Source organism: Parasteatoda tepidariorum, chromosome 10 (assembly GCF_043381705.1).
Source record: "Parasteatoda tepidariorum isolate YZ-2023 chromosome 10, CAS_Ptep_4.0, whole genome shotgun sequence".
NCBI lineage: Eukaryota > Metazoa > Arthropoda > Arachnida > Araneae > Theridiidae > Parasteatoda > Parasteatoda tepidariorum.
Genome location: NC_092213.1, coordinates 77,056,430 through 77,072,030, shown reverse-complemented (window position 1 = coordinate 77,072,030; position 15,601 = coordinate 77,056,430). Strand labels below are relative to the sequence as shown.

Sequence of the window (15,601 nt, the reverse complement as noted above, 5' to 3'; positions counted from 1 at the left end):
GTCAAGACAGACAGTACAGAGAATGAAAGAACATCCATGCCTTGCCCGGGATTCAAACCCAAAACCTTTCTCATGTCCGGTCGGCATTTATAGAATGTTATTTTGTCAAAGCAAAATGAAGCGTTTAATGGAGTTATTTAAAATGAAAACATCACTGCGGTTTTTTTTAATTAAAAACTTTTTTTTAACGAATTTTGATAATTTTTAAACCCAGTAAGAGACATTGAAACCCTATTCATTTACAAAACCCTATTTCATTTTTATTCAGAAAACTACTTGCAGAAAAATATACTTTTAATTTTGGTTAAAAGCAAAAACTCTTAAGGTAAATCTGAAATAAATAGTGAAATATGATATTTCCGATGTCTTTCAGATAGTTGCTTTTCTCTCCATCTTAAAATGCTATTATGCAATGAAAGAGATGAAAAAAATGACGCACATTATTAGACATTCCTTCCAGATATTATCACAACACTCTTCATCATGAGAAAACAATCAAAATTATAAGCACTAAACATACCATAATCGGTCAAATGACCGTTAAGGAACTTTTGCTGCGAAAATGCGGTTATCATCTTATCGTTTTTGCACTTTTGACTTCATGACTTTTTCGAACAATTAGTTAATATTCTTTTTTTTGTGTGTGTATTTTGCTTGTTTCGAATAATGCTTGTCGTATACCTATTTCTACTACAACCGGTCATTTGACCGAGAGAACAATTTATTTCTTTATAAGGTTATCGGATCAGAAATTACGATGTAATGCATTCGATGAGTTGCACATTTCTGCAAAGACTGTTGCGTAGTTAGTTCAACCAGAATAACTGTGAATTCAAATTTAGTACCTAAAATTTTAGATTGGCACATTTGTGTAAGAAAAAGTGACAAAAACTAAATGTTTTGGTAAGTATTTCATATTTTATTTTGATAGCTGCGCTTCATTTTTAACTTACTGTTAGTTTTTACCTAGAAAAATGTCGAAACAATCAAGACAGCTCAAGTTCTTAGAAGAAATAATTTTAATGATGGGAATAATTATAATTATAGGAATAATTATAATTCTTATACGAATATATAAGAATTATAAGAATATATTATTTTTATATATTCTTATAATTATAAGAAATGTAGAAATAATACTAATTAAAAGAAATATAGAAATAATACTAATTAGAAGAAATATGTGTGAGGAAAATGTACAATGAAAACACCCTGTATGTGTAAAAAAAGAGTCGAGCAATGAATTAAAAATTCTTATTCTTTGTGTTTGTAATACATAAAAATTGGCAATATACAATTTTGTTAAATTAAAAAATATTTTTTTTAGTTTATATCCTTCCTAACATCCATATTTCATACATTCAATCAAGAAAAATAAAGTCCGGTCATTTGACTTGCTGTGGTAGAAATAGTTATACATTAGGTGTTGGTATATTAAGCGTTTAAGTGATTTGCTTTCTCTAAGTAGGGCTGAAAAATATGACCTTATCTCAAAGTAATAATAATTAAAACCTAAATATTTGTCATAATAGCGATGGAAGTTTTCACGTACTAACAGGTAACCTTAATAATTCGTGCTTCTGAATTCTGAACTGAACTGATAAGTGTTAAATAAAAAGCCAGATATATAAAATCAGAAGAAATTATCTGAAAATCTTACTTTTCTTTTTGAACAGATTCGATGCTGGGACAGTCCCATTGTAGAAAATATAGTTAAAATCGATAATCAGGGTTAATTAAGAGAAGAGATGAAAGTTTAGAGAACTTAATGCTTTTTTTAAATTTTTTTTTTTTTTTTTTTTTNTTTTTTTTTTTTTTTTTTTTTTTTTTTTTTTTTTTTTTTAATGTTGTTTTGCTTTAGAATTTTGCACACCACTATATTTTCTTAATTTTAAACTGTGCATTTGTGATTAAACCAAGATCTTGAATTTACATGAAATCGGATCAACAGTTTCAGAGTAATAAAATTTCTAAAAAATTTTTATTTTCATTATTTACATTTTTAAGGATTTAATCCACCGATTTCGTTTTGATCTTGAATTTCGTAATTTAAAATTACATACTTTGAATGGGCGTGAAAATATATGCACGTTACAATTCAAATTATTCTTCCTTTTTTTATAAACTTAAATCAAAAGAAATTTAAAAAAAGTTTAAAAAATGTTTTTGCCTGGAATTATCATTGGATAAACGAGTTATAGTAGCTTTAAAAAATAGTACCGGAGAGTTAGCGAAAGATAGAAAAAGTGAAATAAACATTATTGAGCTCAAACTTTTGATCATTCTTCTGAGTGAGCAATTGGAACCATTTTACTTGATGAAAAACTTCATGAACTTAAAATATATACGAATTTGAGACTTTTTTCTGGAGACTTTTCTCTTGAGTATAGTTGGTCGCGATTATAATACAGTGAGAAAGTCAAAAATTAAACTTTTTTTTACGTTAAAAAATGTGTTAAACTGGAATTAAAAGCGACTGCTGAGCGCATGATAGTTTCGAATTCTATTCCCGAAATTATACATATAATTACGAATAAGTAATTCGGAAACATTTCTAAATTTGAAACTTATATTTTGAAACTCATCATGTCCAGTGTGTTTGAATACGAACACGTCACCAAATTTTTATTATCCCATCCCTCTGATTACTCTCCACCACCGCCGCTCAACTGAGAATGACTGCTTTGTAATTGGTTAGAAAGAGTTCCATCGTACTTAGCCGTCCAATTCAAGCTATCTTGCTGGTTGTCATGTGGCGAAAGTTCGAATCGGAATGCGAATCAATCTTAATCTTAATAAACTGTTAATTCGATTGAATCAATTTCGAACGAAAGTCGAAACGTTGCAAATGCAACAAATCTTGGTACGCATGCCTCGAAGCGGCATATACGATAGTCGTCGATTATGTTGAGTCGATGATGTTTGATTAAATGTTGGTGGATCTGAAATTAGAAAAGATCACAGCGAACTGTGATCACGCAAAAAACGAAAAGAGAGAGGGGGCGTGGCCTCATGGATGCTGGCTGATTATTGGCCGTTCTTGTAAGTGTGAGTAGAACTGTTCTGTGCTTGATCTGGAACTCAGAATTTTAAAAGTCCAAGTAAATAGATCGAAAACTTCTTTGCTTTGAATAAGTTTTTCCAGTTCGATGAGGAGGAGTCTAGCAATCGAAATCGAAACACCACCTACGCATACACAATTTTTCATTATTTAAAATTAGAATCATCCTAGTAGTATTACTGAAATTATAACAATAATTAAATATTATTTTAATTATTGATTTTAATTAATTTTAATTAATAGATAAATTTTAATTTAATTAAATTGTTTTTGTAATAAGACTGGCAGGTAAAAAATTTAATTTCTTGAAATTTTAATTTCTAGTTTATTTATTATTTTTTTTAAGAAATAAATATATTTCACTTTCATAGCATTTACTATCTTTCAATTTAATTTATACTTTCTACCCTATTTAACAGACATCCCTGGAATTTATAAGTTAAAAAATTTTTTTTGAAGAGCAAATGGCACGTTAAAGTCTATTGATAAAAAAAATAAAAAACACTATGAAAATGTCACTTTTTACGTAAAATATTCCTAAAACATTTTGTGGATACTTTTCTAGTGCCATGCTAATTATTTTCCTTTTTTTCTAAAGTCGGACACTGATGATTACTACAAAGAAGCACGATTGTTTCTTAGTCGAAAAAATTGTGAACATCAGCGCTGCGCCATAGTACTTTGAGCGATGAAAAGTAACGCCTACTTTTTAATAAGATTTGCAAACGGGTAATTTTACATAAATGGCATACAGAGAACTTCATTCTGAGCTTATCAAAACTTCTAACAATTTGGTAATAAATATTTTTCAGACTTAAATATACATTTATAAAAAAATCATACACAAAACCGCATAAGCCTTACGTCTGAATAATCGGTGTTAAAAATTGTGCACATTATCACGAAAAAGAGTAGTTTATAAAATAACATAGCAGGATTCCAAGACGCAATTTATTTTTCTTTTTAAGTTGAGCTTTAGTTGCATTTTAAATAAAAATCAGAAGATTGTTAAAAGATCACAAATCCGTCGGTCTAGTGTTGTTCTAGAATAACAGACATTAAATAAACTGTAACTCATTAAATTTAAAGGACGACTATGAAATAGGAAACAAAGTTAAAACATTATTAAAATATAGTACATGTTACAATATCTTAAAGTAATAAATTTAAAAAAAAGACGTGAAATAAGCAAATATAAAAACTTTGCTGTTTAATATTTACCAGTATTATTCTAAAATCAAAATTTTATTCATTAAATCTCTTAACATTTTACTAAGTATATAACAATATCCTAATTGTAGGTAAAGAAACGCCTCCCCTCACGGTACGGTGGTGTTTCGAGGTAAAAAAGTTAGAAGAGAAGCTGAAGGCTTTTGATTATTTTAGGTCCTTTTTTTCGAAAGCTCCTCCATAATTTGAAGAGATACCTAAAAGATTAAGCTATTTTATTATCACGTTTACATTAAGTTGCATACGTGTATGTCTGTTCGGGTGGAATTTTGTAATCGATTTTAAACTAACTTCCCGACTAGCAACAGACTTCAAATTTGGCACATAGTTCAGAATTGGATGACAATGTATGAAAATGAAGAGAAGAAAGACAAAGTTAATTTAAATTAAAGAAAAATTAATATTTTCGCGATTGTCTTTTGTTGTCGGTTCGATTATTTCAAATTAGTGTCACATGTCAGTTGAAAAGTTTTGTGTACAGTGAGTGAAAAAATTGAGATTTAGGAAGTGAGTACAAAAAAAAAATCAAAATAATATTTTTAAAAACCACGTTTTTGTAGTGGAGAATAATAATTAAAAAACAAAAATATGAAAAACGTGGGGCGCATGAAATACGTAACAGTACGTATATACATTTTCTTACTCACACACATCCACATTCAGATACAATTACAGAGTTACACATATTCTCATGAACATACATACTGTTACTGTTACGTATTTCATGCGTCCCACGTTTTTAAAATTTTTATTTTTTAATTATTATTCTCCACTACAAAAACGTGGTTTTAAAATTTTTTTTAAAATTTTTTTTTATACAGTTAATAAAATGGTAGAGAATTAGAAACTTAACCTTTCAGAATTTTTGGTAATTTTGCCAACGTTTTAAAAGCCTCACGCCGATAGACCAAGAAGTACTTCATATGAACTTTAGAATAATCTGTATGTTGTTGTGTGAAAAATAACTTTAAATCAAATTTACAAAACAAAGAATAATACATTGAAGCATGAACTTAGCTACAACTAAAAGCAATTTTCTCAAAAATTGTAAGAAGTTGGCAGCTCTGCAATTACATATTAGACGCCATAACTTAGATAATAAATATCCACTGACTGATGCTGCTTTCGGTGGCAAGTTAATTTAAAGAACTTATTTAGATGCATTTATAGTTATGATATTACATGTAGGAATTACCTGTTAAATGTATACACATTGAGTTATGTCTTGCGAATATTAACCGATACAACGCTACGGACTGTCTGGTCGCATAATCTAGCGTAGAGGTGCCCAGATAGGACTTTTCTCCACGCGGTAACCTCACCAAAAAAGTTACAAACGGTCCAGTAATAACCTGGAATTAAGAATTGGCAGTGTTCAAAAATTAAGCTGACCAAGTTACAAAAACTTATCGCTTTACTTCTCCAACTAATTAAAAAATGATTTCAGTTAGCGAATCACAACCTTTGATTGCTAGGTTTCTTTAAATATTAAATCGAAATGTGAAACCATGATTTTTAATATTCTTTTATTGAATTGATTTTAGAAACTCTTCCGCCAGATTTGTAGTTTTCCTGCCACGTTGGTAAAACTATAGTTTCTTCCTTAGAAGAGGAATCACTTTTGGTCCCTTTTCTAAATAAGGGTGCGGCTTCGGTTCAATAGCGAGCCAATTATCAGTGAAACCTTGAGAACCAATAGTTCAGGAGATGAATCACGCCCCTCCCAGTGAGGCGACCCCGAAAACCGGTTGATTCGAATGGCCGGTTGATTCGATGGCCGGTTGATTCGATGGCCGGTTGATTCGAATTTTGTTTCCGGCTTTCATTGACCAGGGTGCTGACTTAAAATAGCTCCAGTTGTAGATTAGATGGAATCATGGGCAGGTATCTTCTTGCCATCAGCAACCATGAAAGGTTTTCGGGGTTTTCCAACTCCATAAAACGTGTATGGGCCAGTTTCATCATGAAAGTCAACCTCGAAAATTAGGTCCCAGCGCTTTACTCAAGAGTTCCCTTGACTTCCGGGTTGGCTTCAAAATTAAAAAACTGCTAGGAACTATGATCACAAATTCAGTTATGGGTCGGTGGATATGATATTAAAAGAAGAGTTGGGGGAATCTACAAGTGAAGAATTAAATTCTAGGAAAGGAAATTTCTTTAAATTCTTACGCCGCGTTGGTCAATATTATTTTTGTACCCTTTTCTTAAGTTATAGTACGGCTGAAAGTAGGCGTTACTTTTCTTCGTTCATTCCAGTGAACAATCACCGTTCTATGCAGGCTTGCCTGTACCCCGGAAAAGAGAAAAAACAGGTAATAAAACCCTCTTATTTCTAGCTTCTTTTCACTTAGAATGTCACTTCTTTTCGGTAACCGAAACTTATTATTCGTTATTTTCAGACATAAGAAACTACCTTTTTATATATATACATATGAAATGGTTATATTATAAGCTCTTTTTCTTTAGAACCCTGGTTCAAAAAATAGTTAAAAGATCCCTGGCTCAATTTATCATTTTCTTTCAATTGTTCAAAATGAGATTTATGAAAGTTCGATAAAATCGGTGTAAATACTTCTAAAACCGAAAAACATTAATTATTCTCGAATCGCACTGCATTTGAAGAATTCGAGTAAAAAATATAACTTTTTAACCAGCGAAGAAAACATAGTTATATTTTTGTTAATGGGCATACTTTGAAAGTTGATATACTATGACAGATGCACGTACCCATATATGGCAACGTTACTTTTAAAAAGTAACGAGCAAAAGTACAAGTATTTTTAAAAAAAGTAACGAGTAAAAAGTAAAAAGTTCTTATTTTAAAAAGTAACGAGTAACAAGTACAAGTAAAAGTACAAGTACTAAACAAAAAAAGTAACGATTTAAAAGTACATTTCTAGGAAATCGAAAATTCAAAGTAACCTAAAATTTTATTGAATAATATTCTTATGTTCTTTAATGTTTTTGCAAAATTGTTGTTATTTATTTAATTATTTTTAATTTTGAAAGTTATGGATATTAATTTATTTTTAAATTCGGAAGAATATTATAATATAATTTTATAATATAATCGTATAATATAATTTTAAAATCAAATATAATTTTAATATCAAACTTTTTATGGATTTGCACGAAAAAGAAATTTTATCTATTGATTTTAATTTTTAGTTTATTATTTTTATTTATTTAAATTACCATTGATTTAAAATTGTTTTACTCTATAGAAACGCGTTTTAAAAGCACAAACATAAACAAAGCAAACACGGGGTTTCAGATAGCTTTGTGATCTTTGAGCTAGTAAAAAATAATTGAATGTGCAGTATAAGTTGAAACAGAACAGTCTACAGTTTTATTTGTAACAATGGCTAATGCTGAAGTCATGCGAGAAAATCATTTTCCGAACATTTCTGCCTAACGGAATAATTAAAATTTGTAAACGAATTTTAGTATCAGCGGCTAAATTAATACCTTCGAGTTTTCAAGAGTTAAAATAGTAATTATAATAGTTTTCAATAGCACAAATAGTTCTGAAGTTCTTAGAGATTTCACTGGGCGTTGTTTGACAAGGTCGGGCATAAGCATAAGTTTAGTAAAAAATGTACTAGGTAAAAATGTATTTAGTAAAAAATGTATTAAGACAAAAATGTATTATTAGTGAGTTCAAAAAGAAAATTTAAAAGCGTAATAACAAAATCCAACATTTTTTACTTAAAATTTATTAAACAAATACATAAAACTCGAAAATAAATGAAAATAACTAGCTAATTAATATTTTTATTCGTTTTGCAAAATAATTGCATTTCGAAAGCTTTTTTGTTCTTTTTTTTTTTTTTTTTTTTTTTTTTTTTTTTTTTTTTTTTTTTTTTTAAGAAAGCTTACCGATTTGTAGATAAAAGTAACGATTTCATTCGACATTTCCGTTACAAATACTTGTACTTTTTCCCTAAAAAAGTAACGAAAGTACAAGTAAAAGTACTAAATTTAAAACGTAACGAAGTACTAGTAAATGTACGTACTTTTTACTTGTACCGGCGGTACGAGTAACGAAAGTAAAAGTACTGCCATATATGCACGTACCACATAACATGAACGCTCGCCGTTAAAGTAAAACAATTTTGCAACACAACTCTAAATTTATAGATAAATACATTTAAGTCGTATTTTCCCAATTTCTCATCATTTAAACATTGGAAACTTTAAAATCTGAATTTAAAAATAAATATCACATACGTCTTTTAAAACTTCTTTAATTCATTATCAGACTGCCTTTTATTATTAACTTTAAAAGGTTTTTTTAATAAATTCACAATAGCTGCATAAAAATGTCTGAGAAGAAAAATTTAATTATTTATTGATGATAGTTGTTTCTATCTTAAGTTGTTTTATCTTAAGTTTGTTCTTCCTGTATCAGATAAATGCTATTTGCCAATTAAATATTTTTGAAAGTGGAAGCGAAATAAAATTAAATTCTTGGAAAAAAACTAATTGGATTTTTATCAAACAGATTGTTATGTTTATTTCAGCTCTGAGTCATCTATTTGGAAAGATCAAATTCTCCCTCCTCGTTAGTTAAATTTATAGAGATTAATTTATTTTAAATTAATAAAAATAATTTGTTATTTTTTTTGAAAATAACATTTTCCTGATGAGAGATTGTTAAGGAGAACATTGAAACTATTGTGTGATGCATTATTTGTCCCCTTTTCTTTGTTTATAAACTTCAAATAATCTATTTGATTGGTTCTATTTTCATTAGTTCAGTGAGTAACATGATTTTTTTCCCTTTAATCTATCTATCTTACTCGGTATGTTTGGATTGATAGAAGGTGCCACTTATCTTTGTTTAAAAAGTAACAAGGGAATCGATAACAAGTTCCCGAGATCCGTTATTTCGGAACCGTTACTTTAAAATAGTTTTTAATGAAATTGAATCATATTTCAGTACGAACACTATTACGATACACATCTTTAATTTAAAGTGTGTTACTGAAACATAAAATTCGTGTTTTGGTCTTTAAGCGGATCGACGAAAAATCCTTATTTGCTTGTATACTTTAAAAGTGAAATTTTTGAATAATGTTACTTTTATTTTTAATCACTTTTTCAGGATTTGTCAGCACTCAAGTCTCGGCCTTTGGTAAGTTGTTTGTAATAATTACTAAAATAAACCTTTTTTAGATTATTTTACTGAAAATATTTTATTATAATTTTTATATTCTTGCACCCTACGAAATAATTTTTTTTGTGTGGATAATGTGATAAACATATAAGAAGCATAAACTTTGTTGATAAACATCAAAAACAAATTATTTCTGGTACTTTAAATATTATAAAAAACTTAGATAGTAGTTTTTGTTTAAAGATATCAAATAGATTCTCTTTACCTTTAGGTATGTTAACAGAATGGTAATAGGGTGTTTATTATTACTTAAAAAACTTTGTTTTCAATGATAGGAAAAATTTAAATAACGGTAACAATTCAAAAAAAATTTTTTTTAATTTTTTCAATCAATTAAGCATACAAAAAAATTTTTGTAATTACCCCATAGACAGAGCTAATAATAACTATGCAATCTTCTGTAAAAAAATTATGAGTTGAACTTTTAAATACGGAGTTAAAAATAGTAACAATTTTAAGCTTAGTAACTTAAATAATAATATTGTGATTAAAATAATTTTAGCCTTATATAAGAGGCTATAAATTAAAATTAGCAATATACAATTTCCTTACTTAATTATCAGTCCTAAATTTCATAAAATTCTTATGAAATTTGGAACAATCACATGTGGGTTTAATACTTACCTAACTAAACCTGGCACCATTTTCTCTATCTACTTAAATTAATTTATCAACAATATTATTAAAGAATGTTTTTCTTGGATTATCACTAATAATCAACCGATTTTAGAATTTATTAAACATAATTAATTCTATCGCGATTTTTGATTTCTAGGATCTTTTCAATAGCATTCCCCTTTCTAAACTAAAAGATGTCTTTTTGAATTATTACTAAGATTTTAAAAATATCCTTAATTGTGATTTTGATTATTGGAGAATTTTAATTAATTTTTGTATTTATAATAATTATCTTTACAATGGAAAAGATATTTTTCTTCAAATTGATGAAATACCACAATGATCTAATTTTCATTTTTTTTTTAGCTAACTTATTTTTGCACTACTATGAAAAAATTATGCTCTTAATATAAAATTTATTTTCAGATTTACAGATGATTTAATTATCTTTAATTTTCAAGGTTATACAATTTTATTAAATAATATTTACCCCGAGGAGTTATTCTTGCTTCGTAATCATGATGATAATATTACTATGTAATATTAATGATGATAATATTATCATGATAATAATTTACTTTTTTGGATTTGGGTATTATAAAAGAATAAAATATCTGCTCTGTTGATTTATACGACAAAAGAAATGATTTTAATTTTAATATTAATAAGCTAATTACTTGGAATTCTAATGTTTCTAAGAACATCTATTTAAATATCCCTTTTAATCAAATGAATAGAATTAAAAGAATATGTATTAATGTTTATTTATCCAAAAACAAATTAACAAACTCTTTTAAAATTTGATTGAAAACAATGGATACCCAACTAACATAATTAAATTCTATGTAAAATTACTGAGTTAATTGCATGTTATTGTAAATAAATTTAATAAAAAACTCCTTTGTTAATTTATATAAATTTTACCATGTGCAAATCCATGTGGGGAAAATCCATGGTCAAAAATTAAGAGCAAAACTGGCAATTTATGTTTCTTTCTCTCTCTTTTGTTTTTTTTGTTTCTTAAACAAAAGTTAATTTTCCAAAGTCATTAAAATTGTATAATTAAATATCAATTTTATTAATTGTCAACTTCTTTAAATTATCCAGTATATTATTACCTTGCTCACATCCCTTTTCGGCCCCATTCTTGGTAACTTACAAATCAAAAGCGATTCAGTACTGCTATAAGAACGCACTATAAAACAAAATCCCTCTATTTATGCTTTTACCTTCTGTTTTCATATTTTCCAATCTTTCAATCTTATTACGAAAATATTTGAAATCTCCAAGTTCCATTTTCTTCTACTGCACCAAAAAAATTTTCTTAATATTTTTCTCTCGAAAGTGATCAGTTTCACTTCATCTGCTTTGTTAATTGCCCAGCATTCACTGAACTATTGATCTCACTAGTTTCTTGTACAACTATATTTTTGTTTCACAACTTAAGTACTTAGATTTGAGCTGGTTGCTCAATCCATGATAACATCTGTAAGCCATGTTGATTCAATTTTTAATTTTAATTTTTATGTCATTAGTATTATTTATTGTGTAAGGTATCTATGCTTTATTCTCTGTTCTTCTCAAGTATTTGTCTGAAGCTGTGTATTTGATCTGTCGTTGATCTGTTTTTTTGAAATCTACAGTGGTATTTGCCAAACACTCTGTTTGTATAGGTACCAAGTCTTCCTGCCAGGCTGTTTGTCTGTATCTCGTATGATGTGTTCAAGAGAGTTATAGTTCTTACAGTCCAGCCAGCCTTCTTTTTTATTGGATCTATGTAACTATCTTCCCATTTAATGGGCATTTTTTCCTCTGTCCATACACGGATTATAATAGCGTGTATTTCTTTGATGAGTTTAGGCTCCTTTATGTTCAGGAGCTTTGCATTGCTGCCATCTGGTCCTTTCGAACTGTTGTTATTTAAGTTCTTTATCGCTCTTTCAACTTCACCCAAGGAAGGTTGTCTAGTTCCGCTTCTTGTGGGGTCTTTTTTATATCTTCCTCTCTTTCCTCTAAGTATCTTTTCTATCAAGAGTTCTTTTCAAATGTTCTCCTTAGTATTTGAGTATTATTATTAATAAGTTCTTCGTTTTCATCACGACTTGAGTGAGTTCTGGGGGAGAACTCTTTTTTAGCCTTGTTTACTACACTGTAGAACTTTTTTGCTTCCTTTTGCTTCTTATTTCTTTATATATTTCCTCCCAGTACTTTCTTTTGTTTAAATATTATTTTCTCGCGTCTTCTCATTTCTTCTTATTCTTCCTTTGCATTTCTGGCATAATGTTTCGGTATCTTCAGCTGTTGTATGCTCGATTTTTTCTTTCATTAATTATTTCTCATTCCACGTCAAACCAGTCCTTTGATTTCGTTTTTATTATGAGTGGCAGAGTTTTCTTAGTTAATTCTATAATGTTGAAATGGTTTTTAAACATTCTATCATATTCTGCTACTAAGGTTTACTTAAAATTTTGTTTTTATATGTAAATTGGGAGGCCAACTGAACCATTTTCAGCTAACTGCTTCATTCAAAACCATAATATACAGAAGATGATCAAAATCATGGAAACTCTTCCATACTAACTCTATGTAAGCATTTTTTCTTTTAGCAGTAAATGTTTTGGAAGTTTTCACCAGGAAATACTGCTGGCATAATTTGAAAGATCAAGTTTGAGGATTTTAGAAATGGTGTCATTTTTACCCATGTGAACTTTGCTTCGACCAAAATGGAAGTTATGAAGTTAAGAACTGATTTCCTTTTATAATACCACTATAATTTAAAAGGCAATCTAATATATACATTGCAATCCTTATGATATTGTTTCCGAAATTGTCGGTATTAATGCCAGAAAGAGGTTATTTACTTCCTCTTCCTCATTTTGGTCAATCCGAACTTTAAGTGTGTAAAAAAACACCATTTCTGAAAGTTTCAAACATGATCTTTATATAGTTTTTTGATTATTTTGATAAACCCCTGAGTTAAAACATTAACTTTTGCAATCACCAAGGCACTCTAAAATCGCAGCAAGTTAACATCAGTATGTAAGCTTGAAAAATTATTTTAATTTTAGATTTTTCTTTAAAATATTTCGTAAAACTGGTGCAAAAATATTAAAAGTTTAATCCGAAACTATTACTTTTCAAACTGTTCCATTGCAATGCCAAAGCCTATATGTTTTGAAAATTGTTAAGTCAGAAATCGTTGTTAAGTTTGCCGAAACCTCATTCATGTAGGATTCATATCAAGTTATGATTGAAAACTCTCCCATGAAATATTAAATTGGTAATACTTTTTGTTAAATCAAAAGCTGTATAAAAATTGCTTTTTTATAACATTAAATTACGAAATTGCTCAAAACCTTTTATTATACTTTCTAAACTTTATTTCACATTTTTGATCTTCCAAAAAACTTTAGGTTTAAGTTACCTGAACTTTTAAATAGTTTTGAAATTATTATTTTTTTTATGCTAATACTGATAGTTTATACATGTATAAATAATAATTTTAATCTTATTACAGTTTCTTCTTCTCGTGGCGATTGCACTAAAGTCTTTAGTTTAAACGGCTCTATTGAAGATTCATATGGGGGAAGTTATAACTCATATAGTAAATGTTGGAGGATTTCCGTACCTGAAAATCATTTCATTCGTTTAAAGATTCAAAGTTTATCTTTTAATAATGAGGTAAAGTTTTTATTTTTAATTTTCAAAAATTTGTGTTATTGCTTTTATACTGATAAACATATTTTTATTTCCAAAAGTTTGGTGGAACATTTATTTATTTATTTCATTTTCAGAGAATTATTGAACTCGAATATATAAGTAGAACCATCGCAAATTTGGAGAAAAAAAAGTATTTTTACCACCGATTTTTGGACTTTTTTCAGTTTTACAGTCATCCATTGAATGATTACAGGGTTCATATGTACCTGGAAGAAATTAAAAGTTATTATATTTAATAACTTTATAATATTATTTTCTTAGTATTATAATGTTTCTTGCTACCAGAGTAATTTTTTCCTCTAAGTAAATATATTTAGATCCGAAAGTGGCATATTTTGAAATTTTATTTCGATAATAAAAGCTAATGTTAAAAAATTCTCAGCCTTTTTATCAAAAAATTATGCCAGTTGTTAATTATTTTCAAGTGCGTGCGAACCCTGAATTATATTTAAAAAAATTTTCAGGCAATTCTTTACAATCCATATCAATGAAAATAAAGGAAATAAAAATATTTAAAATTCACAAAATAAATTCCATAAATATACTAATATATCTCCATCTGCACGAAATGAATAAGCAAAGAGAAAGAAAAGATAAGATACATTTCAGATTTAATCAACATTAACACTTCTTAAAATCAGAGCTCGAAGCTTTGACTCTCTACCTCAATATAAAATTTAAGTGGTCCTGAAATTATATGCGAGTAACTAAATATGTTTAAAATATTTCGTTAAAAATACTTAATAACATTTAAAAATATCAAAACGTACTTATCAAATCTCTTGAATTATTAAATGTCTTGGTTCTCAATATTAATTTAATCAAACTTTTAAATCATTAAACTTCATTTTAAATATTTCAGAAAAAAAACTTCCTTAGTAGGAGTGCATTAAACATTTTTATAGGTTTAAAGGTACTAAAATTAGTAACTCTAACACAAGTACATTTTTTGTACAAGTACAAGTACCAATTATTATTATTTTTGTTTTGTTTTGTTTTATGATGCTATAAGTAAAGGTCAAATGTTTATCCTGAGTGTTATTTTCAAAAGAAAAACACAAACTTATATGTATGTCAATAGACGATCTTTATAAAATTATACATATATACAAAAAAATAACAAAACAAAAACTATAATTTTGAAAAGAATCTGTACCTTTCTGAACAAAATTAATTTCTGATATAATCTTCGCTCTCGAATTTGGTAAGATCAAGTACTTGCATGAATTCAACAAAAAATGTATTCCCTATGTTATTTATAACGACAGATTACGGTTAAATAATAATTTTTTGTTTTCACGTACTCTTAGAGCTTCAGATATTTTTTTTTTACCTTTTGGTGTTTCTTTCTTTCATCTACATAATATCAAAATGTAAATAAGGAATTCATTTTTTCTCTCTCATTTTACAGAAACAAACGTAATAAATTATTCTGTTTTAACTAAAAAAATGTTTTTGTGTTACTTTAATTAAAAGATTAGTTTTAAATATTCATATAACCAGATACAATAGAGTCGTTTTTAAACTACCGCGAGTGCACCTCAGTTTCAAGTAATTCTTTCCATTTGAAAGGATGGCAATTTCTTGAAATACTTAATTCACAAAATTTTGTATTTCATCTAATTTTTTAGATTTTATTAAATAGATTTACTATGACTGCAGATTTTATATTGAAAAAATTTCTATAAGGAACAGAAGTTCAGTTTCTTATGTCAAAGTCGGAAGCATTTCATTTTTGATGTTTATGATACTTCCCAGAAAAATCTCTGTATATATATATATATATGCTCTAT

The 15,601-nt window shown here is 27.9% G+C and overlaps 1 protein-coding gene across 1 annotated transcript in view; it reads left to right on the top strand.

The window, feature by feature from the left end:
• The first annotated feature begins 9,105 nt into the window (after positions 1-9,105).
• Positions 9,106-15,601, top strand: part of LOC107444638 (uncharacterized protein CG3556) — a 39,542-nt gene continuing 33,046 nt past the window's right edge. Inside the window, exons 1-2 of the mRNA XM_071187030.1 lie at positions 9,106-9,428; positions 13,606-13,769. Of these exons, the coding sequence (XP_071043131.1) occupies positions 9,368-9,428; positions 13,606-13,769 (225 nt within the window). The 5' untranslated portion in view covers positions 9,106-9,367. The remainder of the gene's footprint in view (positions 9,429-13,605; positions 13,770-15,601) is intronic.